General features: G+C 36.6%; 1 protein-coding gene across 1 annotated transcript in view; it reads left to right on the top strand.

The window, feature by feature from the left end:
• Positions 1-23,824, top strand: part of ADGRV1 (adhesion G protein-coupled receptor V1) — a 503,501-nt gene that overhangs the window by 215,812 nt on the left and 263,865 nt on the right. The window contains exons 78-83 of the mRNA XM_019734240.2: positions 1,393-1,800; positions 5,825-6,009; positions 11,148-11,397; positions 11,939-12,078; positions 13,955-14,115; positions 21,362-21,462. Of these exons, the coding sequence (XP_019589799.2) occupies positions 1,393-1,800; positions 5,825-6,009; positions 11,148-11,397; positions 11,939-12,078; positions 13,955-14,115; positions 21,362-21,462 (1,245 nt within the window). The remainder of the gene's footprint in view (positions 1-1,392; positions 1,801-5,824; positions 6,010-11,147; positions 11,398-11,938; positions 12,079-13,954; positions 14,116-21,361; positions 21,463-23,824) is intronic.

Raw genomic sequence — 23,824 nt, 5'->3', positions numbered from 1 at the left:
TCAGTTCTCTTCCTCTCCGCCCAACATTGAATTAACCACAAAGTCCTACTAACTCTACAGTCAAATATATTCCCAATCTGAGCACTTCTTACTCTTTATACTCATACAACCCTACTTTAAGCTCCCATTGTTTTTTGCATGAGCTAATGCAAAAACCTCTTATCTCTTCTCCCTGTCTCCATGATCATCCCTGCTGCAGCCTAACTATGCACACGAATACTCAGGAAAATATGCAATAAAACGTGTCACTCTTCTGATGGAATCTTCCAGTGTCTTCCTGCCACAGTTAGTGTAATGGACATGCATGATCTGACCCCTGCCCAGCTATCCGATGTCAGTTTCTTGTGCTTTCGTCCTTCTTCCAATCACATTGATCTTCTGGCTCTTCCTCTCACATTCAAAGATGGTTCCCACCTCAGGGACTTTGTAATTGCCGTCCCCTCGGCCTAGAATATTTCCCCTCCAGATCCTTACACAGCCTGTTCCCTTACATCACCTAGGTCTCTGTTCAAGTATCACATCAAGAGCTTCCCTGATCAACCTTATCTGAAATAGTACCTTACCATCACCCTACATGCCCTTACCTACTCTTATTTTTCTCCATAAAATTCATCTTCACATGAAATTATATTGTTAATGCTGTAATTTTTGTTCTGTCTCTATCCTCTGAAAGAATAGGTTCTGTGAGTTCAGGTGTTTATTAATCGCATCTGTGTTTACAATATGCCACCTGGCCATGTCCTAGGAGTTTAATATTTGGTGGCTCAATAGTAACTAAATGCACATTACTTTGGTTCTTCCTTGACTAAATTCTCATTTTCCAATTTACAAAAAAACTTTTAATAACCAAAATTTGTAGAAATTCAGAGGTATACATGCCCAACGTGGTTATTCTGCAGGGTATTTTCATATCTAAGTGTAAACAACAAGAGACCTATTTCTTCTGCTTCCTCCTACCTCCCCTCTGCCTTTTGTTTACTCCCCCAAACCCCATCTCCCCAAAATTTCTAGGTAAGAATAAAAATGTAATCATTCCCTCTTTTCCTCCATACTTAGGTTTTGCAGCATGTGTTATTTAAAGCAAAATTTTTAGTGTGCTCACAATTGAAGAAATTCTGTTAAGGCAGTAGTGCCATTTATTTTCTAACTCTTTCTTGATTTGTTCTAAGGCATCTATCTTTCCTAGGTTCATCACTGTGTGATTTGTATTTATCTCTCTAATTTATCTTAGGAGATCAAAAACAGTATAAAACCCCATGTTTTAAGTAGTAATATTGTTATGGCCCATCAGTTTGTTTAAGAGAAGTAGAATTTGCTTAAATAATAAGAATTTGTTTAGGACAAGGTCAGAAGTGTTGGAGTTTCACTGAAGTGGTGTTGTTTAATTTCTAGGAGTTGAGGAGTGCTGAAACAATTGGTCGTACTCTCATATCTCCAGCTATTTCTGGGAAGGATTTTGTGAGAACCGAAGGCACCTTGGTCTTTGAACCTGGCCAGAGAAACACCGTATTGGATGTCATCCTAACCCCAGAGACGGGGTCTTTAAATCCATTTCCTAAACGCTTCCAGATTGTGCTTTTTGACCCCAAAGGTGGGGCCAGAATTGATCAAGCATATGGGACTGCTAATGTTACTGTTGTCTCGGATGCGGATTCACAGGCTGTTTGGGGGCTTGCAGATCAGCTACAACAGCCCCTAGATGGTGACATTCTCAACAGAGTACTCCACAGCATCAGCATGCAAGTGGCCACGGAAAGCACAGATGAACAGCTCAGTGCCGTGATGCATTTAATAGACAAGGTAAAAAGCCCTTGCAAGTGTCAGCAATTGGATTAGTAAGGTTTGGTAAATTAAACAAAATTAAAAAAAGAAAAAGAAACACAACACATACACAGTTACAATGTCAGTTATCATGAAATTATAATAGAGTGAAATTTCTCAACGCAAGAGTGGAATCCATCGTATCTGACACTGTACTTCTCCTTTCATGTGACTTATACCTGCTTGGAAACCTCAGTCTCAACTCAGAGAGTGAGCGATGAGTAATCTATGGCAGGAAGGGCAGGCGATCCAGTGTCTGAAAAGAGGCCCCAGATGTCAGAAGCTCCAGGGTCTGTCTGATTCTCCAGAAACTGGACAAATAGCTTTTGAAATTGTCTCAGTTTTATGAGTCCATAAAATGAGAACGTGAGCTACATTCACTACATAGTTTTTCCTGTTTAAATGCCACGGAACAGGAGTTGTTGCCCTCTGCTTGTTCTTTGCTCTGCCTGGGCACTGAAAACTTGCACAGAACAGAAAAACTCAGGAATGACCAGGTGATTTCAGGTATTCAAATGGTGTGGTCTTACATTCAAATGGTGTGGTCTTGTATTTAAATGGTGTGGTCTTAGACAAACCAGGTTTTATTTTAAACCTATTTTTTTATTTACACTTTTACAAATGATGGTATTAAATGGCACTGTTAGATCCTAAGAATGTAAATGAAAGAAGATGTCTAAAAAGAGTTCTTAATATTACTAAAGGAAGAAAAAAAACTCTTGTGGGGTGTTTTTGGGGGGCGTTCTTATCAAGGTATTTCTTATCAACATTTATAAGTAAAAACTTTTGAGTGCATACATATGAATTTCTAAATACTGTATTTCTTACACAGTGACCTTTAAATACTTAAAATGTTTGCACAGGGTTTTAGATGATTATGCCTATTTTACTTATTATAGTATCTCTTAAAATACCATGCCTGAATGATAGAAAAGAAAATTATAAAGCACACAGCAAGAAGAGGAGGACTTACCAAATAGCCTGTAAAGCAAAGAGAGGTGACTGCTATTTCACGCAGAGTTCTGGAGATAAGAATTCACTCTGAGAAATAGTATTACTTAAATTTTCTAACGATGGGAAGGCATAAGACAAGAACAAGTTGATTTTGGCCAAGAAGAGGGAAGGAATGTACAATGCACTACATTTTAGAATACAGAACCTCATTTCATATGATTTAGAGAAGACATAAGGACTTTTGCTATTTTTTTCTCAGTAGGTATTCTCAGGAACACTTGAAAGAGCACAGGAATAATATGTTCTGTAAAAATTTAATAGACTTCCCTCCCCCTCCAGTGGTCTCATTTTTGTTTTCTCTCCTGACATAAATTTTTGTCCCATGGTGATTCAGACTCTCCATTTGTTTGTAAGCCAATTTTGATAATTTGGGAGGGGTTCTTTTTATTGTTAAGGTAAAATGGCCTTTATGACCAGAATACTTTTTCTTACCATGTATATTTTTGACATGTCTTATATGTCAAGACTTATTTTTCACGTTTAATTTATTTTATAATCACACTAACAGTAATGTAGACTTAGCTCTATATTTTACTGCCCGGTTTTACATTTCATGCTTGCAATAATTTTGACTGACTTTTCTGCAAAGGAAGTGAATCTTTGTTATTTTAGGACAAGCAAGTGGAGGGATGTTTTGAGTCAGGGCAGAGTGGCCCTCACCAGTGTCTCCTGGGCCATTCACCTTCTCCATGCTTTTAGATAAGTGAGCTGTTCTCTTTCTGCCTCAATCTCCTTGTCTGGAAACAAAATAAAATAACACTGGTGAGACAGGTTAGTTAGTATGTTGCTAGACAGGGGGAGTTCCTGGTATAATAAACAAAAAATCAGCCATATCCTGAAACTCCAGGCTCTGGAATGTCTACTTCACTCCAGGACAAAGATATGAGAATACACCTTGAGGTTCATAAATTATCTCAAATCCCTTTTGGTAGGACAAAGGAGCAGATCTGATAGATAGGAGTGGGTTATTTCGTTAATCCCTTCAGGATGGGCAAACAAGACTAACCTAATAGATAAATTCCCTCAGAAGGCTCCAGCCCCTTTCCCCAAGCAAGCAAGGGAAGATACACAAGTAAGAACTTTTGCCTCAGTCACTGGGCTTCCCAGTTTCGGGTACCCCCTCCTGCTCGGGAGCTGCAACCTCTTCTCCTGCCTTTAATAAACGATCTTCGTTTACAACTCTTTCTCCCTGGTCTGTGTGTCTATTCTTCGGCTTCATGAGACATGATCCCAGCCCACACCCAGACACTGCTGGCAGATCCTACATCACTGGTACCTCCCTCACAAGATTGTTGTGAGAATTAGAGAACAGCACCCATACAAGCCAAGGGCTGTGTGTGTGTGTGTGTGTGTGTGATTGAGAGAGAGAGAGAGAGTTTTACTCTAACTTTGTTTTGCCCTTGAATATTAATGAAAGACTTGGAGCTCTAGAATTCTTGGGTCACAACCTTTAGTTCTTTAAAACTTCATATGTTTCTCTGGTGGCTTCTGTCATTTGCAAAAAAGTGATGTCAAACTGAATGTTTGCTCCTCTGTTAGTAACTTTTTTTCCTGTCTGATTTCTGGTAGGATTATTTTTTACCTCTTAAATAATATTTAAAAATCACCCAGATACATCTGGTGGTGTTTCTTTTCCTGACTTTCTCTGGTATAAAGCAAGCTCTGCATTTTTAGATCAGATTATTTCTTTAGTTTATCAAGGAACTGGTTTTTTTTCCCTTCTTTCGGCTCTTTTTATATGCATATTATAACTTATGGATTTGTCATATTTGTCGTATTTTTTCTGAGTCCTGGAAGAATTTCTCGAGCTTATTTTTTGCTTAACATATTCAGTTTGTTTCAGTATCCAATGGGTCTCATTGTCTCCACTGTAATTTTTCCTCCATTGTAAATTTTTATTCTGTGTCTTTTATCATCTTTTCCTTGTGGATTAGTCTCCATTCATCCTTACTATCTTTGAGATGGCTACTCATATTATAAACTTAGATCTTGAGTTCAACTATTGTCTTGGCAATATATAGATAACCTAAAAAAAAAAAAATATGGGGAACATGAGCCATTTCCTCAGTGTGCTCTAGTCAGAGTAACAGACAAATAATTTCAGTGTTGTCTTAAATTCATTACTAAAGGTATGTGCAAATTACATAGAGAGTTATCATGTGTATGATAAGGCAGGTGGGGCACAGTATAGAATCCCCAGAGAAGGTGATGACTAATTTGGATTTTGAAGAATTAATAGGAACTTCTGAGGTATGTCGGAGTGGAGTAGAATAATAAGTCAATGGCTTCACACTCATTTCTAATCCGACAATAAAGTCGGGGTCCCCATCATTCTGGCAAGGAAAAAATAATAAATCATGATGGCGATTTTTTTCTCTTACTCTCCTTGTCCCTCAAACAAGAAATAACCCAGTCCTTTAAAGTAGAAAGGCTCATGCTTACGAATAAAGGTAAGGATGCCAGGAGCTCTTCACTACTCTTAATTGCAAAAGGATTTTCTCATGTAATGTTTTAGAATTTTAATGAAATGTGCTGGTTTCTGTTCATTGAAACACAGGTAATCAAGAATAATCTTACTTTTATTCTGGACAAATATTCTTGTATTTATTTCCTTAGTTGTTGGTCAAAAGAATAAGACTCCTTGAGGTAGATATAAAAAAGAGATTAATTTTGACTCATGATACTAATTACTGTAGTTGAAAATAAGTGATCTATGCAACGATTTGAGGCTTTTATCTGCTTATTGAATAGAAATATTTTGGTGATTATGCCTTTCCTTCATAAATGGCTATTTATGCTTTTCAAAGTACAAATGGATATATTTGAAATATAATTTTGATACTGATTTCTTTTAAATTCTTCATAAGTTCACCCTTATTTTGCTAATGGTAATAACTGCTAATAAAGAACACATGCTGTATTATACCATACATACCTTGTAAGCAGTTTATTTTTGAAGATATATTTTCATTCTTGGATTTTTTTCCAGATAACTGTTGAAGGAAAAACTCAAGCATTCAGTATTGAAAGCCGAAATCTTTTCTATGAGATTCTTTGTGCTCTTATTAACCCAAAGCGCAAGGACACTAGAGGATTTAGTCACTTTACAGAAGTGACGGAGAATTTTGCCTTTTCTCTGCTGACTGATGTTACCTGTGGCTCTCCTGGTGAAAAGTAAGTATCTTCTAATATACTACCTTATACGTATTCCTTCACAGTTTATAAAGTAATGTGCAATGCAAATTGACACATATATGATGTAACTAAAGATTACGCAATCAATACATTGTACGTAATGAGCAAATGAAGTTAATTATTTGAACAAAACAGCAACTGCATCAAGAAAATAAATTTATACTGTCTACAATATAGCACTTGTTTTGAAAGTTCTTTTTTTTTTTAAAAAAATGTCATCTTGCTTACTCTCCATTATATAACGAGTAGAAGATACATTATGAGTAGAAAAAGAGGAAAGTGATTCCAATCTTTAGACGTGTTTTGATGTGCTGTTAATTGTGCTTCCTCTGGCGTTACGGTTAAGTTTTACCTGTCTGGAGGCAACTCTCAGAATATTGTTGATCTTCACACTAGTTGTTACATGGCTGCAGTTTCATGACAGAAAGCAATCAAGTGGAAAGAAAGAAATAAAGTGTGGCACATGTCCGTTATTAATTATATAATTAATTTTGTAACTATGTTAATATTCTTCAGAATTCATGGTGTTCTAATTTACATTCATCAGGTGAATTGGTCAGTGCAGTAGAAAGATCTAAAAATGTTTATTTCTATTTGATTTAACATGGTTGAAAGAACATGCTTGGAAATGGAGATTTCTCCTCAGTTCTCACAGAGTAAAGATACATTGTTTAAAAAGCAGTGACTATTATTTAATGGGACATATGTGATTAAAAGTATTATAAATCTCTATAAAGTTTATTTTTTATTTACTAATGGTTACTATTATCAGGATTCATTAAGTCACATTGAAATTCAGAGATATTTTGAAGACTACATTTTAAAAAATTTTGTGTAGTAATTTAAATCATTTATTTATGGGGCCCTTTATGAACTGATAGGTTAATTAAAATATTGGTTAGATATGTAAAACTTTTAGCTTTAGTTCTTAGATCACAAGGCACATGAAGTTCAAAGAGATAGTCAATCCAGATATAAAAAGGTTACAACTGAGATCAAAGAATAAAATAATAAGAATTAATAATAATTATAACTGATATTAACTATACCTCTGCTCTAGTCCTGACATTGGATTAGATTGAACAATATGAAATTGCCTTTTTTTCCTAACTGAAAACAGAGTAAGATATTGAAAAGTTTAGTTTCGAACTAGTTCTTACTAAAAAGTTGTACATGTATTATTTTATCCCCACAAAAGGTCATTTTAAGTAGCTATCCATTCAAGGGTAGGGTTAGGGCCTTTATTCCTATTTATAGATGTAGCAGCTGAGGCTAGGGAACTTACAACGGCGTGCCAGCGGTCACACGATTTAGTCCATGGTGAGGCCTGGGCTCAATCTCAGGCCTACTTGATGCTACAGCCCATGCTGGCCACCGTGCCACATGGTCAGAGGATGATGTAAACCACTTGCTTTGTAACAAATCCTCCACTCCCAGCCCCTGACTCGAACGTGCTCCAGACTTTCATCCCAGGTCAGCGCCAGGGTGTGACTTGAGGTTCAGCTGCAAGATCGGCATCCCCTACCCTGTATTCTTTTGTTAACCCTGATGAGTGAGTCCTGGGGATTGAGGTTTTCCTAATGAGGATCATCAGCAAAGCATCTGACCAGTTCTGCCTGTGCTTTTTGGAGGCCCCTTCTCCAGTCCTCACCACTGTTCCTCAGTATCCATCTGAGACCAATGATTAGCAGTTCAGCTCCTCAGTACCATTTATAAATGTCTCTCATGTCTTCAGAAACCTCTGAAATGGATCATTTCTTTACTTCAAGTAAGTTAGCACTGAGGTCACTGTGTGTGTGTGTGTGTGTGTGTGTGTGTGTGTGTGTATTTAAGAAATATTCTGTTGGTGTTATTTCCTCATTCACTGGATACAACTGTGCTGTTCTGTGAAGTCAGTAGTTCATGGTTTTACATTCCCCATAGTCCCAGGCCTTTCTGTTTGTTTTTCCATATTTCTGAAAGATCACCAGGATATTGAGGTTGTCTTAGATGTGAGCCGTCTATCCTGCTGTGAATGTTGGTTCCTATATCTGTGTCCTTAAAGGCCCAGTGAGAACCCAAGAGAGTCTAAGATGCACAAAAAGAGTGGTCTTTTCTGTTTTGTTCCTAATGTATTTCCAGGGCCTAGAACAGTGTCTGGTACATGGTAGATTCTCAATGGTCATGGCATAACAAATGAATAGAATGAATGAATAAATCAATATTTCCTGCCATGTGCTTCCTTTACAGAGACTTAACTTTCCTTCTAACTTGTCCAGAAAGAAGAAAGCATGTATGATGGCAGTTAGGCAAGAATAGCATGGTGTGTTTGGAGAGATCATCAACCTTTAAAGGTTGAACATAGAATAAGCTAGAGTGTGTGTGTGTGTGTGTGTGTGTGTGTGTGTATCAGACTTAGGATTTTAGATCTATCATTTGAGGACAGTGTTAATGGTTAAAGAATAGGATAAATCAAAAAATAGGAAGGCTGCATAGGGGATAATTGTTCAGGTAAGAGAAGATGAGGGCTGAAATTGAGTCAGGGACATGGGGAGTGTGGTACCTGGAAAACAATTGGGTTGTAGAATTAACTTGTAGGTAACAAATTGAACGTAGAAAATAAGAGAGAGCTCAAGACTAGTTTTTCTTACTCAGAAAACTCTAAAGATATTGACCATTCTTATATGTATTATGTACACATTGCCTTAAGCAGTATTCAAGGGCATCTGCTGAGAGTGAAGTGTTTGGGAATTGAGCAGGGATATTGAGGAGAATGATGGTATCTAGAACACTCACTTGGAAGTAAGTAGAAACAATGTCAAGTGGCATCAAGGACCAACTGAAGTTGGTCACTGTGGATTTGTAGTGGTGTTGCGGAAAAGCAGCGAGGACTGAGAGACTCAAGCGGCACGCAGAGATCAGGGAGAACACAGCTTTATTACGCCGGTGGGCTCAGCGGGATTGTTCCCAAACACTGAGCACTTACTGGGGTCGGACGCTTTGTTATAGGCTTAGGCCTCCGGGTTGGGGGGGAAATCTGGCTGGGGTGCCGGGGAGGTCCGTCCCTAGCAGCTGTAATTGCTCAACATTGTTTTGACAGGGAGGCCTCTAACTATGGTGCACACCGGAGACAGCTCCAATAAGGGAGGAGGAGGAGGGGGATGGAGCTTGATCTCCTAGTGGGGCCCGCAGGAAAAACTGTCCCGACAGTGGTGCCAGTAGACATGATAATGTGGGCTTACCCACTGGATTTCCCCCCTTGACTTCAGCCTGGGTAGAAAGTGGATTGTGGAATTGATCAAAGTGAGTGCCGTAGAAGGGCATGGATATAGGAGGTTAAGGTGTCAGGGAGAGAGCCCAGGAATCCATCTCTTATGTCAAGGTTAGGGTTTCCAGGTGGGAATTCCTACCCAGTCTCAAGAATTGTTTTGGCTTTCCCGTTCCTGAATCCTGAGATATAAACTGTTTTCTGTTCTCCATGATGAATCATTTCCACAAAGTGATGGCCGATATTACCAACCACCTGGGTTCAAGGAGCCAATTTTCCTGATTTCCCGACCAACATTTCTCGGGATTCGGGAATGGGAAAGTGGAAAAAATATTCCTGAAAATGGGCGGTAATTGTCTCCTGGAAACCCTAGTCAAGGTTGAGAGCAGTCACTATGCATGTGATATTCTCAGTAGGTAGACATAGCGGGTCCATGATGGCGCTGACTGCGCAAAATCTCATCAGATTCTAGTGAAGTAGAAGCGGGGTATGCAGCCACGTGGCTTAGGTTCACTGATCTCAGCCACACTGGACATGGTTGGGGGGTCTGCGGGGCAGATTTGAGCTGAGATCACCAGTGGAAATGTGGGAAGCTGCGTGGGGAGATGAAAAGACGAATTTTAGGTTGTTTTGGAGGTGTGTGGCCTATACAGATTGAAGTGCTTCAATAGGAGTCTTGGACATAAGGGTCTAGAGTGTTGGATTAAAGATAGATATTTGAGGGCATCAATTCAGATGTGGTAGTTAAAGCTGGCGTGGCATTTTGTTGTTGTTTGCTTTTTAAAGAGGAAATACAGCTGGAGGGAAAAATTAGTCCTTGTCCTCACCTTGCTTTCTCAAATCTTTAACTGAAAATTCTTAGCTTCATTTCCCTGGTTAGAAGTCTTGATCAGGTATCATTTAGATCCATGATATAATTATATGTACTCTACATCTATTGTGCTTCTATAACAATATTTAATGCCTAATTTTTATCCCAGTATCCTCTGAATATTTCCAGGCAGTTTTCAGATCTGATTCATCATTGTATCTCCTCACTATTTGCAAACAAGATGTATCAGATTTGCTGGAGGCCTGGTTAAAAAAAAATACAGATTCCTAGAACCCACAGCACACTCCCCAGGCAATGGTTCTGATTTAGTAAGTCTGGGGTGTTATCCTGAAATCTATATTTTTAAACAAGCTTCCAACTGATTTTTACACACACTGAGGTTTGGAAGCAATTTCACCGAGCACAGGCTCTTATGCCTAGGGGATGTTCAAAATAATTGTTAAATTATATCAACAGTGATAAAGATCACTGTTCAGGGCTCTTTAACCTACCAGTCACATGGTTAAATTAGCAGTGCTCTGATGGGTTAGAAAGGGGTGAGGTAAACTCTTGATGAAAACATGGCTCCAGACATATAAGGCTTATGGTATTCTTAAATAAAGCAGAGGGTTTCTCTTTAGTGGTGTACCTTTTCTTCAACCTATTCCACCAATGCTAATATGACGAACAGAAAAGTACATTTTATAGCACAGATTGTACCTGATATCCATGAAACAGCTTTCAAAAACCCATGTTTTAGGTTATAAGGGGGATCAGGCAAGAGGATGCAGAAAGTTCTGGGAAAAAAATCATGACAACCATAAAAGAACTGAAAACATATTCTCTGTACTGCTCCTGTGTTGGTAGTATCATGTTATACACAAAGAACAGAGCCCCAGTGTAATGCATTTTAACAAATGTAAGTGGATATATAGAACAAATACTATATATCTATCTCTATCTCTATCTATATAGATAGATAGATATGTATATATATATGTATGTATATGTATATAAAATGCATGCTGTTTTAGCATATTCTTTGTTTTTCTGTTGTAGAAGCAAAACCATCCTTGACAGTTGCCCATATTTGTCAATATTGGCTCTTCACTGGTATCCTCAGCAAATCAATGGGCACAAGTTTGAAGGAAAGGAAGGTGATTATATTCGAGTTCCTGAGAGGTTATTGGATGTGCCAGATGCAGAAATAATGTCTGAGGAAAGTACATGTGAATTAGTCCAGTTTACAGAGTATAGCAGCCAGCAGTGGCTTATAAATGGAAACAATCTGCCTGCCCTGAAAAATAAGGTAATCTATCATTATGGAGAGTTATGGTTGGAATCTGATTTTTCTGTAACAGCCACACTCCTCAGAATGCATTTGCTTGATCAGATTTGTGGGAAGTGGTACACATGGTGAGTTAATTATGAAACATGTCCCATCTTTATGAACTGTTGTAGAATGTTTTATCTCGAAAGCAGTTGGAAATATTTCCTTCTTGTTTTATTGAGTAAATTATATGGAAAAGTAGGGAAAGTGAAAAAGAATATAGCTTTCACTAATATTATATTAGCTTATATACCCCTCTCGTGATGAAGTTTGACAATTACAGTCATAGTCACTGTTGCCAGCTGAAGGCTGCTCAGTAACTGAAGTGGAGGTAGAATGTTTGCAATGGAAAACCAGTGATGTGTCCTGCATTCATAAGGAAGCTGCTTATTAATAGTGGCAGTAAATAGTGACTAACGCGACTAGGAAAAATGAAACAAAGTTCAGAATAGGAGAGTTAGTCATGACATTAATTTGAAAAGATCATTAAATTTTCTTGTTTTTTTTATTGATATTATAGGTATTATCTTTGAGTGTGAAAGGTCAGAGTTCACAACCGCTGACTGACAACAACGAGGTTCTCTACAGGATTTATGCTGCCAAGCCTAGAATTGTTCCCAAGACATCTCTGTGTCTCCTTTGGAATCAGGCTGCTGGAAGGTATGTATTCATAATGGTTTAAAATCAAAATTTGGTCCTTCCCTGTTCCAGTACCATTGAGCCCCCTTTTTTTTTTTTCCCTACTGAGCATCAATGGCTGGAGAATAACCGCTACAATACATAAGACAAAGTAGCATCGGAAATGTCTAGCATTGTGCAGGTTGCAGATGTAGCCAAACAATTGAAATATGTGTTTAACACAATATTTACTTCTTGATTATTAATGCTTTCATGGGACGTCACATGAGTGCTACTCAATTCTGATACCCTTACTATGGTTATTGGTTCATTTATTGGGCAGGAAAGGGAATTCTTTTTACCCCTTCCATCTGGGTTTGTGGTTCTGGAGCTGATGCTCTGTGTTTAGAGGGATTCGCAGGGGATTTATCACTCTAGTCCACATATGGCTTGGAGTGCATTTTGGGTTTAAAGCCAAGCACAGGAATGGGAAGATGAGAGTGAGTCTTTCTCTGAATCTCCTTGGCCTAAGGCCTCAGGTCTCTGAGCACTTCTATCACTCGGGGCTCAATCAATACTGTAGGGTCAGGCAGTGCTGGCACAGAGGGTCTAGGGTCCAAACCAGTCACTAAATGTAGTTTACTACTGACTTTCAGCCACATACACTAGAATTCTAAACAGGTTTAACAACTTAGTTGGCTAACCAACCCACTTTTCTCTAAACACCAGAATTCTATTTAGTCTCTTTCTTTCCTTAGAAAAAATAATTATCAATTGAAATTCCTAATTGATGACAGATATGAAACCTAATACATAGATACTCTGTAATCCTCAATGTATAATTAATAATGAATGCTTCAAGCTTGAACCTGCAGTTGAGGTTAAGAAGTTTTATGTCCTTAGAAAAGGAATCAAGAGACACTAAAGGGAAGAGACTCAACCAGTAGTCACTGAGGAATGCTCAGAAGGCTGGCACGTGATGCTGTATTTTTTGGAATCGTGACAATGTTTTTGTGCTGAATTAGCCAGACCTTAGAGAAGGGAATACTTGAAAACATTTATGTACTATTATAACTGGCTCCAAAATCCAGAAATGATGAGGAACGAATTTTAGAAAATCATATAAGTAATTTATATGGCTCAAAAATACAAGGAATTATGAAAAATAAGGAAGGGTGAACACTGCACATTATAATGGCTGCGTCAGTCATTTGGGACTTTTGAAACAGAGTGAAGAGTGCTTTCTGTTGGAAACCTTGGGTGTGTATACTTTAGGTTAGATACCTAAACTGGAAAATAAGCCCTAATGCATCTTTTGGAGCAAGAATTAATATAAGACCCGGTCTTATTTTTGGGAAAATACGGTACCTCCTGGGAGGGCCAAGCTACTGTATTTCCTCAAAAATAAGACTGGGTCTTATATTAATTTTTGTTCCAAAAGACGCATTAGGGCTTAATGTGGTAGCAACAGGCACTGCTCTGTTGAGAAGACCAGCTTCTGTATCAGAAGGCTTTTGCGGGTTTGGATAGTATTTAGGCTGCTTCTTAAGGTGCTTGTGGGATCTGTTGTGTCATGTTTGGGACAAGGTGTTCCCCTTTAGTGTTTCTTCTTGAAAATGTAGTCTGGCCACCGTAAATAAAGCTGCGGTGAACATCGGAGCACATACATCTTCACGGATAAATGTAACTTTACTAGCCATTGTCACCCCAATAAACTTTAATTAAAAATAGATAGATAGATAGACAGACAGACAGACAGACAGACAAGAAAAAGAAAAGAAAAGAAAAGAAAATGTGGTCTGCTTAAGTCTTGAGTCAACAACACTTAGTTCAGTAAGTTGTTTTTTTCTTTGAAAACCATTTCAATGCCTTAAGTATTGACGAAAGGGGAGTAGTGACAATTGTGTTTTTACCCTAGCTGGTTGTCTGACAGTCAGTTTTGCAAAGTGGTTGAGGACACTTCACATTACGTGGAATGTGCCTGTTCATACATGTCCATATATGCTGTCTACGCCCAGACTGACAACTTGTCTTCATACAACGAAGCCTTCTTTTCTTCTGGATTTATATGTATCTCAGGTCAGTTGCAATATTTTTGAGTCAATAATTTAAAATATTTATGAAAATGAAAGTCTGGTTTCCCATAGTCATGTTATATATGCAAGATGCAATATACTGCAATTCATCAGCACTAGGAGAACATGCGCTTTCCCATTGTCATATTAATTCATTCTACAGACATTTATGGAGAACCAACTTTATACTGAGGGTATAGAAAAGAGCAAGACACAGTTTCTGACTCATAAAGAATATAAAATACAGTGTGGGGTAGAGGCTAGATAATAGGAAAGGATGTAAAACATAGTTCAGTCTTGTGATTTAGGGATCAGGTTATGCAGTAAAATGTCAGGATTGTGTGAGATAATATGTACAAAGCAGTTTGTATTTTTATTAAAAAAACAAACCAACAAACAAAAAAACCTACCCCTTTGGTTGATTTGTGTTCTACAACCTAGAATACAACCTAAATATACTCAACCACTGTTAAAAATAAATGGTCTTTCACCTTCTACATCTAGGCCCTGTTTCTGGCGGGGATAGGAACTTGAATTGTGTTAATGTCTGTCAAATGCTTTACCTATAATTTAACTTTGAGTAACTATAGTCATTCTCATTTGCTGTATTGATTATATGGTTGGGAGTCTTAATAATTTATTTGTAATAACGTCTTTCATAAGGATGACATTTCTTGCTTAATAGATTTTTCTAGGTCCACATAGTTCCAAAACCAAATGGAGACATGATATATTACTTTAATGTTAATGTGTTTATAGAAATCTCATAGACTGGTGAAATAAAGCCAAAAGGTAAAATGCTGAAATAATATCTACCTGTTATTTTCTGTATTTCCATGGAGACATAAGTCCAAGTGCTGCTGTGACCCACAAAAATCCCTTGTTTGTTCTAAATGCTGAACATCATAACAAAGAGTTTTAGAAATGAAAGACCGAATTTTATCTTGATTTTATAGAAGACTAGCTGGATTATATTTCCTGAAAGAATTGTTAATAAATACATATTTTGCAACTCTCTCTAGCAAAGGCTGTATAGATTTGCCCATATGTTCGAGAATCAACACCTAAACTATCAGTATCTACTTTGATTACTTTTTATTTGAAGTCATATTTGAAATTATAGTTGACCCTTGAACAACACAGGAGTTAGGGGCACTGAGCTGCCCCCAACTCAGTCTAAAATCCATGTATCACTTTTGACTCTATAAAAACTTAACTATCAATAGCCTACTGTTGACAGGAGCTTTGACCGATAATTTAAACAACACGAATTTTGTATCTTATATGTGTTATATACCGTATTCTTACAATAACAGAAACTAGAGAAAAGAAAATGTTAAGAAAATTATAGGGAAGAGAAAATGCATTTATAGTGCTGTACTGTATTTATCAATACCAGAAGTCTATGTTGTCTATTTTAGGCTATGTTGTTCTTCTGCAAGTTTTTTCTGTTAAGTTGGTGCAAAAGTAATTACAGTTTAAAAGCTTAAAAATAATTTCAAAAACTGCAGTTACTTTTGCACAAATATCATAATTGTTGATTGAAAAAAGTCTGCATGTAAGTGGACCCATGCAGTTCACACATCCATATTGTTCAAGGGTCACCTGTATTGTTTTGTTTGTTTTGTTTTGTTTTGTTTTTTGTTTTGTTTTGTTTCTCTCTCTCTCCAGTGGCATACTGTAACTTATGTTGCCTGTTCTGTAGATAAAAGACATAAAGTCTTGTCTTTGTGTCTGTTTCAGCTTCAGGGGAAGATGAATGTCCATCCAGGCACTAGAGAAGAGAATTTTATGTATCTTACATACATTCTATAATTTAGGTCAGGCCACACTGAATATCCCTCTGAATTTGGAAGCAGTCTGACTAGCTTTTTTCAGGAAATGTGTGGTAACACACAATTAGACAGGAATTAAACCTTTTTATTTAAATCAGGATAGGTCACAGTGTATCTGTTCCAATTCTGGTTCACAGTTATGGTTACTATACTAGAGCAGAGCAACTGAAATGATCAGTGTATCAAATGGGCATACATACAGGCCAGAAAGTTTAGTAATCCTCATCTTAGAAAGATGAAAGATCAGGGTGACTTTTAAAATTGTAAACCAGTTTATCAAATCCCAAGAAATTAAACTAAGGTTATCCCTAGAAGCTAAAAAGTTAGAAAGAGAAGAGAAATAAAACATAACTGTGCACATTAGTGTAACATTATGGAATTCACCTCAAAGGTGACTTGATAGAAGTATAACTTTCAATAACTTGAGATGATAATGCTATAATTTTATAATTATTAAGGAACCTAAGCATAGTTTGAACTACATAATACTATTTGGAGAATCATGTTAAAGAAGCTTACTCTTCCTCTTATAACTCGATTGATGGGGCACTATCAAAGATAGACTATTGGATTAGAATCATCCTGATTTGAACTCTGAATACAATCCTTATGGCCTTGTGATATTAATGAGACCCTATAACATTCCGTGGCCCTTTTCATTTTTACTGTCAATACATGAACTAAGTCATGTTTGATGTACTTGTAGATGATTCTCCAATGTTTGGAATGTTTTTAAGCTGAGATTAGAGATGGACAGACCTTACATTTGTTTCATTGTTTTTTCTGTTTTGTTTTCTTACAATACAGAAGTACTTTAACACATTAGTCAAACTAAATCTTTCCTTTTTAAGTGGCTAATGGTTTTATTTACTTCATAGATTACTTAGTGATAAATGCCAACAAAATGCCAATTTTACAGTAAGTAACAGAAAGTAATTGTCTATAAAATGCTAAATAACAAGATTTACAGGATAAGTAAATAAATACAATCCAAAGTCCTTTGAAGCATGCTTATTATTTTGTTCAAGGCTTATTAAACTGCAAGAATATTCTACTTGTGCCTTTTCTGTTTTACAAGCTGAGATTCTGATAGGTTGTGTTTTTTTTCCCAGAGAAAACTTTATAACTACTAGATGCTGCCTACTCATTTCAAATTATTTGTAAAAATAAGAGTTATTTTCTAAAATTTTGTGTCAAATTTTCTCCAAAATGTCAAGTTCACATTCACTGTAATCATTGTCCTAAGAGACCCATTAAATTATGGGGGGAGGGTATATTGAAACAACTTCATTCTGTCAAATGGAGAGTTCTTTTTAGGAAGAATAAAAAAACAAATGTGTAAAAACTTTTTAAAGTTTTGAAGGGTAACTGCAGTTGTTGTCAGAGAGTTTAGTTTTAATTCTGACATGGCATAAAATGTTGGATTTCTCTGGCTATGTACATATCGGTATATCATTTAGGATGAACTGGGCTGCAAGTAACAGAAGGCACCTCAAATATCTTAAATACGCAGATTTAGGGCCAGGATTGATTAACTCAGCACCTCAGTGACATCATTACGAGCCCAGCCTCTTCTCACTGTTCTGTTTTGCTCTCCTCAAAGATTTTATTTTCTCAGCCTTGTCCCTACATGGTCTTGAGCTGGCTGCACACACAACAATGTCTAGACTTGCCAAGGGAAAAGCACTTATTTGCTTCCTGTTTTAAGAGCAATGAAAACTTGCCTGAAAACCACCCAGTATGTTTTCCCACACATCTCTCTCTCCAGAACTGAATTCCATGACCTTTCATAAACCAGTCTCTGTCTGGGAGGCGATACAGATAGAAATATAGAGACAAGCAGTGGGAGAGCAGTAAGTAACTATCTTTTAGAGCAGTGTGTCTCTATTGTTCAACACAGTCCCTGACAGAGTAGTTTTTCAGTAGCTATTTGTTAAATTCATATGTAAAGGAATCTCCAGTGTTGACCTGACGTCCTCCGGTAGTGACATATACTTGTGGTTGTGTCAGTTAAGTTCTTATCTTCAAGTCCCAAACTGTCTCATGTTAGCCTTTTTTATAAAAATTCTTCTGAATTTTTCTTGCTTTCACTCAGGACACTTCAGTGACTATTTCTGTGGTGCCCGTAATGTTCTGCCCTGTCCAGTGTGGCAGCCACTAGCCACATCTTATTGAACCTGTGAAATAAGGCTGGTATGGTCGAGGAGTCACATTTTTCATTCTGTTTAAATTTTTAAATAGAAGTTAAATTTCAAGTGGCTATTGTATTGAACCTTACAGATTTCAATCATACCCTGATTATCTGGCCGCTGATCTCCTGGCAACGTCATCATTTTGGAATACATCCTTTCCCCTAATACAGAGAACTTGTGTATTCTCAGGTGTTTCACATTGAGTTTTGTTCAACCTAGAAAACTTTTCAGGCTTGACAAACTTGTGTTCCTGTCTTCAATTTATTAGGAGCAGTAATCAGGAGGCATTGCGCTGTGGGAAGAGTTGCAGGAATAGGGGAATCGATAGAGATGAGCAAGAAAAAGTAGAAAAAGTGACAATTACAGCTAACATTAGGTGGGCAAATAGAAAACAACTAAGCTAACAAGCTAATCAGTGATTTAATAATGGAGTGACCTTTGGTTTTGTTTAGATTTATCTGTAGAGAAGACAGATTAGATAGGTAGGTAGGTAGATAGGTAGATAGCTAGATACAGACAATTTATAAATATTTTAAAGAAATTTTCATGGAAAAATACTAATATTTGGCTTGTAGAAAGATAAACTTTAGTTATTTGGAAAGTATATTCCATTCTCAAGGGATGCCAAAAAAAATAGAGATGTTTACTGGATATGCATATTCATTTACAAACAATACATATGCTAATTCATATGCAAACATTCAAATATTGCATGCATAGATAAGAGGACCTTGGCCCACTTTGATAAGAGCACAATAATCTATCTGTTCTTTAGAGTTTTTCTTATTGAAATCAAAGATTATCAATGCTATCATTTTATTAAGGGTAGTTTATCTTCCCTTTCACTTCCAAATCATATAGAAAAGTCATTTCTGTTGTGGACTGATTGTTTTTGCCAGCTGAGTCTGTAAACTACATGTTGCTGGGAAAAAAAAGTAAAGGAAAATTATTCAATTAGCCAAAAAAATCAATTTTTTAAAAACTGTTTAGAGTACACCTTTAGGTAATACCTGAAATTATTATACTTTGTTTTTAATCTATTTATAGTAATAACATTTTTTATCCTGTTATTTACATATTAAGGGAATTTAAACCAAAACATTGTTACATTTAAAAAATAAAAATTGACTTGTAATTTTAAATTATATATGCTAAATATAGCTGTTTAATGTCAGATAAGAAAATAAAAGATAAATACTTAGCATATAGTACTTTAGAAACTTGGTAACTGAAGTATTTACTTCTTTAAATTTATTCAGTATATTTCCCAAGGCCAGTTGAGGTGAGGGCACACCCTGCTTGAGCATCTCGATAATTATCAGACAATTATAGGCTGTTGAATCTAGCCCATTTTCCTGCCACTGGCTTTGAATCCTGGACTGCCACCAGGTGTCACACTAGCATTTTGGTTGAAGCTTAATGTACTTAAATAAATATTCCTGAGCTAGTTAAGTTTAACTGTACTAAATTTATGTATGAAATGGGAGTGGACTGGAATATTACCAAGTTAAGGGAGAAGGCTATGACTAAAACAGTTGGCTCATGCATATTTCTCCTTTGCCCAGAACTAAACGCCCTTGCCCGACACTGTTACCATCTACCACAGTAAACTTACAGTAAAGCATATATTTGTTATCATGTAGCCTACAATGAAAAAAAGAAACTTGCAAGACCCTGCTTTTGTCAGTATAACACACACACACACACACACTCACACACACTCTTAAACCTTGAGTTTAATCAAGCTTTGATCATCATAGGAAATTCAAAGTGTACATTAGTGATTTTGAAGCATCAGCTTCAATAGTTTATAGACTACCTAAGTAAAGGTGCAAAATCAGACATGACTCTGCAGTTTCTGGATACACTATGTACCTGTGAGGATAGATTTTCTTGGAAGCAGCCATGGGATCTCCACACCTGTCCCAGAATACCCCAAGGCAGCCTTCCTAATAAATGAATTACTCCAGGTATCTTGCCAAATTTCTAGGTCAAAGTCTTAACTAGTTCAGAGTCTTACTTCCTATATGGAAGTTTGTCTACCCTATTAAAATCTGAATCTATTGAAAGCTTTGCCAAAATGAGTTATGAGAGACATTAATGTGCTGAAAACTAGACCCCATGTCGGCATATTGCAGATGCCCAGTCCACTTGTGCCAACAGGTGAGATACATTAAAAGTTTGTTCCATAGCTTCAGAGAAGAAAATGAGAAAACAAAATGTTAAATAAATGCAGTGTCTCCCGTTTGTCAAGGAGGCATTGATAAATGAGGTCATGCATGCAAAGTACAGTGTGAAGCAGCACACACACTGTTACGTTTCAATAAATTGTAGACAAAATAACCCTACTGAGGATGAGAGTGGAGTAAAAGCCTTCTGTGAAAAAGTTACTATATGCTGCACATTTAAAATTTAAAAGACAGGACATGTTTTTGAAATATGTATACACTCTGCATTTAAAACCTGGCATTAAAAGAAATTCATAGTAATTGCAAGATAAAAGATTTGTGGGTTACTGCTGAGGTTCTAATCATCCCCTTGATGTAGTTTAAATAGGTGAATTCAAGTAGATTTAAAGAAAATAACAATAATTTTGTTCACTTCACTTACAAATGCAGATGTTTACGTTAAAAGTTATCTCAGGGAAAGAACACATTTTGTTCCTGGTTTTAGCACCCAGTAGCATAGGTTGATTTTAAAATTCATAATCGCCACTATTGTAATTACATAACTATTCTTAGTAGATAAAAAGGGATAATTAAGGAACCTGAGTTTTGGTAGTACCATTCACAATTTCTTACCTGAAAAATCATATTCCGCTCCCTAAATATATCCATTTAGCCAAGCCACCTGGTCTTAGAAAATTAGATTGAAATATGATTCTTTTCTTAAACAGTAAAACATGTCTAATGGAAATATAGAACACCAAATGCTTAATGAAATTATTAATCTGCTTAATTTGTGATTTATTTTTAGCAGAGAAATGAACATGTGGATATGTGAAAATTAAAGTTACCCTTTGGGCTTAACTGATTAAGTGTGAAGGTTTTATATGTCATGCAAAATGGAGTAGATTAAAATTGCAACAAAAGCATTCCCAGAGATACTGTGCTATGCAGTATAGACAAGCTACAGACTATGTGCTTGACTGTCCCAAAGCTTTTCACTGTGCTACTATTCATGGACTGTAAAACCAACATGCAGACTTTTTTTTTTCCTACAGGTCTCTGCCTGGCTGTTCTTTCCCATGTCTTCTGTGCCAGGTATTCCATGTTTGCAGCTAAACTTCTGACTCACATGATGGCAGCCAGCTTAGCTACACAGGTAGGAGAGCCCTGCAATTTCCGACTTTCATGAGATGTTCATGTTTCTTCTATGATCCTTGAACTGAATGTATAACTTTAATTTCAAATTAGTCGAAATAAGCTTCTTTAGTTTTGTAGTGGAGGAGGATGGGGGGGGGGGAAGGAGAGCGGTAAAGGGAAATGAGAGTATCAGGACTCAAAACTATATTTTGTGAACTTTCTACAGAGAAGTACTTTAGTAGTATCACAAGAGAATAGCTGCTTCTATTACAAAGCATTATATTATCAACTTATCTATGCTAAATGTATTATTAATGTGTCTAGATGTTAAAATTAGCACATTTTATTTACTTTGTTGAATAAAATATACTCTCACAAATTATTTATACGGAGGGCATTAAGACGATATATACTTAAAATCTAGATAATATATTTTGCTTCATTTAATATCATAGAATACAGTTTGGTAGAATATTCTTCTTTGAAAAATTTGCAGGTGTGTATGGCAGAAGAAACAGTGTGAAAAACATTGAGTCATCTTTCATTAGAATGCAGTTTAACGCATACAGTTTAAAGCCCAGATGGCAGATGAAAAGATTAAATGCCTTTTCTGTCCATGAGGTACTACTCACAGTCTAGAACAGTAGGTGTCCATGTAAATAACTATAAGTTAGTGTGGTAAGTTCAAACATAGACTATTTGGAAACTATTCTGTGAATATAGATGATTAATTCATTTTCCTGTGAAGATCAAGGAAGTCTTCCTAGAGGAGGTGATATTTCACCTCAAATGAAGTTCACACAGTTTGTCGATAAGAGGAAAGATGGGCATAGATGTTTGTAAAAGCAAAGGGGAAAACACATAATCACTTCTACTTTAACTCTGTAATTGCAGATCCAGACAGTAAGAATGTGTGTGCTGCTTCACACTATATAATGTTGTTATTGAGAGAACTGTGTAATATTATTTTATAAAATAAAATATCCTCTTTTCTGGGTGAGTGGGGACACTTTTGGAGCGCAGAAAACGCTGGTGTTTGAGTGCTTGTTATATGCATGTATTCAATTTAGGTAAATTTATTGTTTTTGTACACTTAGGATTTCCACATTGTATTTTAGAATGTAATGGCATTTTATTGAACTCCAAACAGAACTTAAAAAAAAATAATACTAGTGAAGGAGCTGAAATATATATAATGGAAAATTATCTGGGACATTGGACTGCTGTTGACTTCTTTTGTTCCAGGAGTGAAAATGACATGTATAAATTTCATAACCGTATTTTTTCAAGAACAATTAAGTGCTGGATTCCAAGCAGAGGATCCCAGATTACTTGTTTTTTAGTACCTATGAACTATGGGGAGGGAGGTAACAGCTGTTACCAATGGGGGCTTACATTGAATTTGACAAGTCTATTTATATTGCCGCGTTAACTATCTTAGCTGTCTGATCTTGCCTTCTTGTGTGTAAAATCTTAGAAAACCCGCCTTCTGTAATTAGAGTTTACTTGGCTGTTTTCACCACCCACGCTGGTGATTTTTTGGCAGCCGAATTTGTATAAGTCTTAATTATAGAACCATAGAATTACAGACAACTCTTCAGTGTCCTAGCGGACAAATTTGTTCATGCCTAGGGATGTGAAAGAAAGACTAAGGATTTATACGTGGGACATTACTTTCTGATTCACATTGTACTTCACATTAATTTTGGAGAAAATGGTTAGTCACATCCAAGTTTTTCAATATATTTTTAAAATAGGTGAAGCAGTGTGGCATGAAAAGGCCGATAATGTATGACTTGTGACATGAACTAAATTAAAAATCATCTCCATAGTTTATTTTTGGCAGGAAGAATTCATGTATTATTGATAGAAAATACTGTTTCCTCAAAACAGTTTACCTATGTACTTTGATTTTTAAAATACCCTCTAAATTCAAGAGAATAATTGTCGCCCTTAAAACCTTTTAGCAAAGGTTTTAAAAAATTCTTAGACTCTCCAAAAAAAGACATGAAGAGCTGACTGCAGGAACTTGGGCCCACCCTTTCTGAATTTTAAAATCATGTTCATATCTCCAGTTGCAGAATCTTGCCAACGGGGGTATTCCAGTTGCAACCGCGGTTCTCTCATTTGGGATCCTCCATCAGTGTTATGTTGACATCCTTAGATTTTTAAGTTTCCTCTAGAGAAGTCCTCAAAAATAGAGGTTTGGCCTGTGGTTCTTTGGCTGCGAGAATGAAACTTCTCTAGCTGACCTTAGAGTGTTTGAATTGTGAATACCCTGCAGACAGGTCTGCCAAGACCACTGGGTTTCAAATCTTTATTGCTGACCTAGGACTAAGTTGAATGGCTTTTGTGGGAAAGGAAAGAATGGAAATGTGATA

This window comes from Rhinolophus sinicus, linkage group LG03 (assembly GCF_036562045.2).
Source record: "Rhinolophus sinicus isolate RSC01 linkage group LG03, ASM3656204v1, whole genome shotgun sequence".
Lineage (NCBI taxonomy): Eukaryota > Metazoa > Chordata > Mammalia > Chiroptera > Rhinolophidae > Rhinolophus > Rhinolophus sinicus.
Note: the sequence above shows the minus strand (reverse complement) of the source record. Positions and strands in the feature narration are given on the sequence as shown.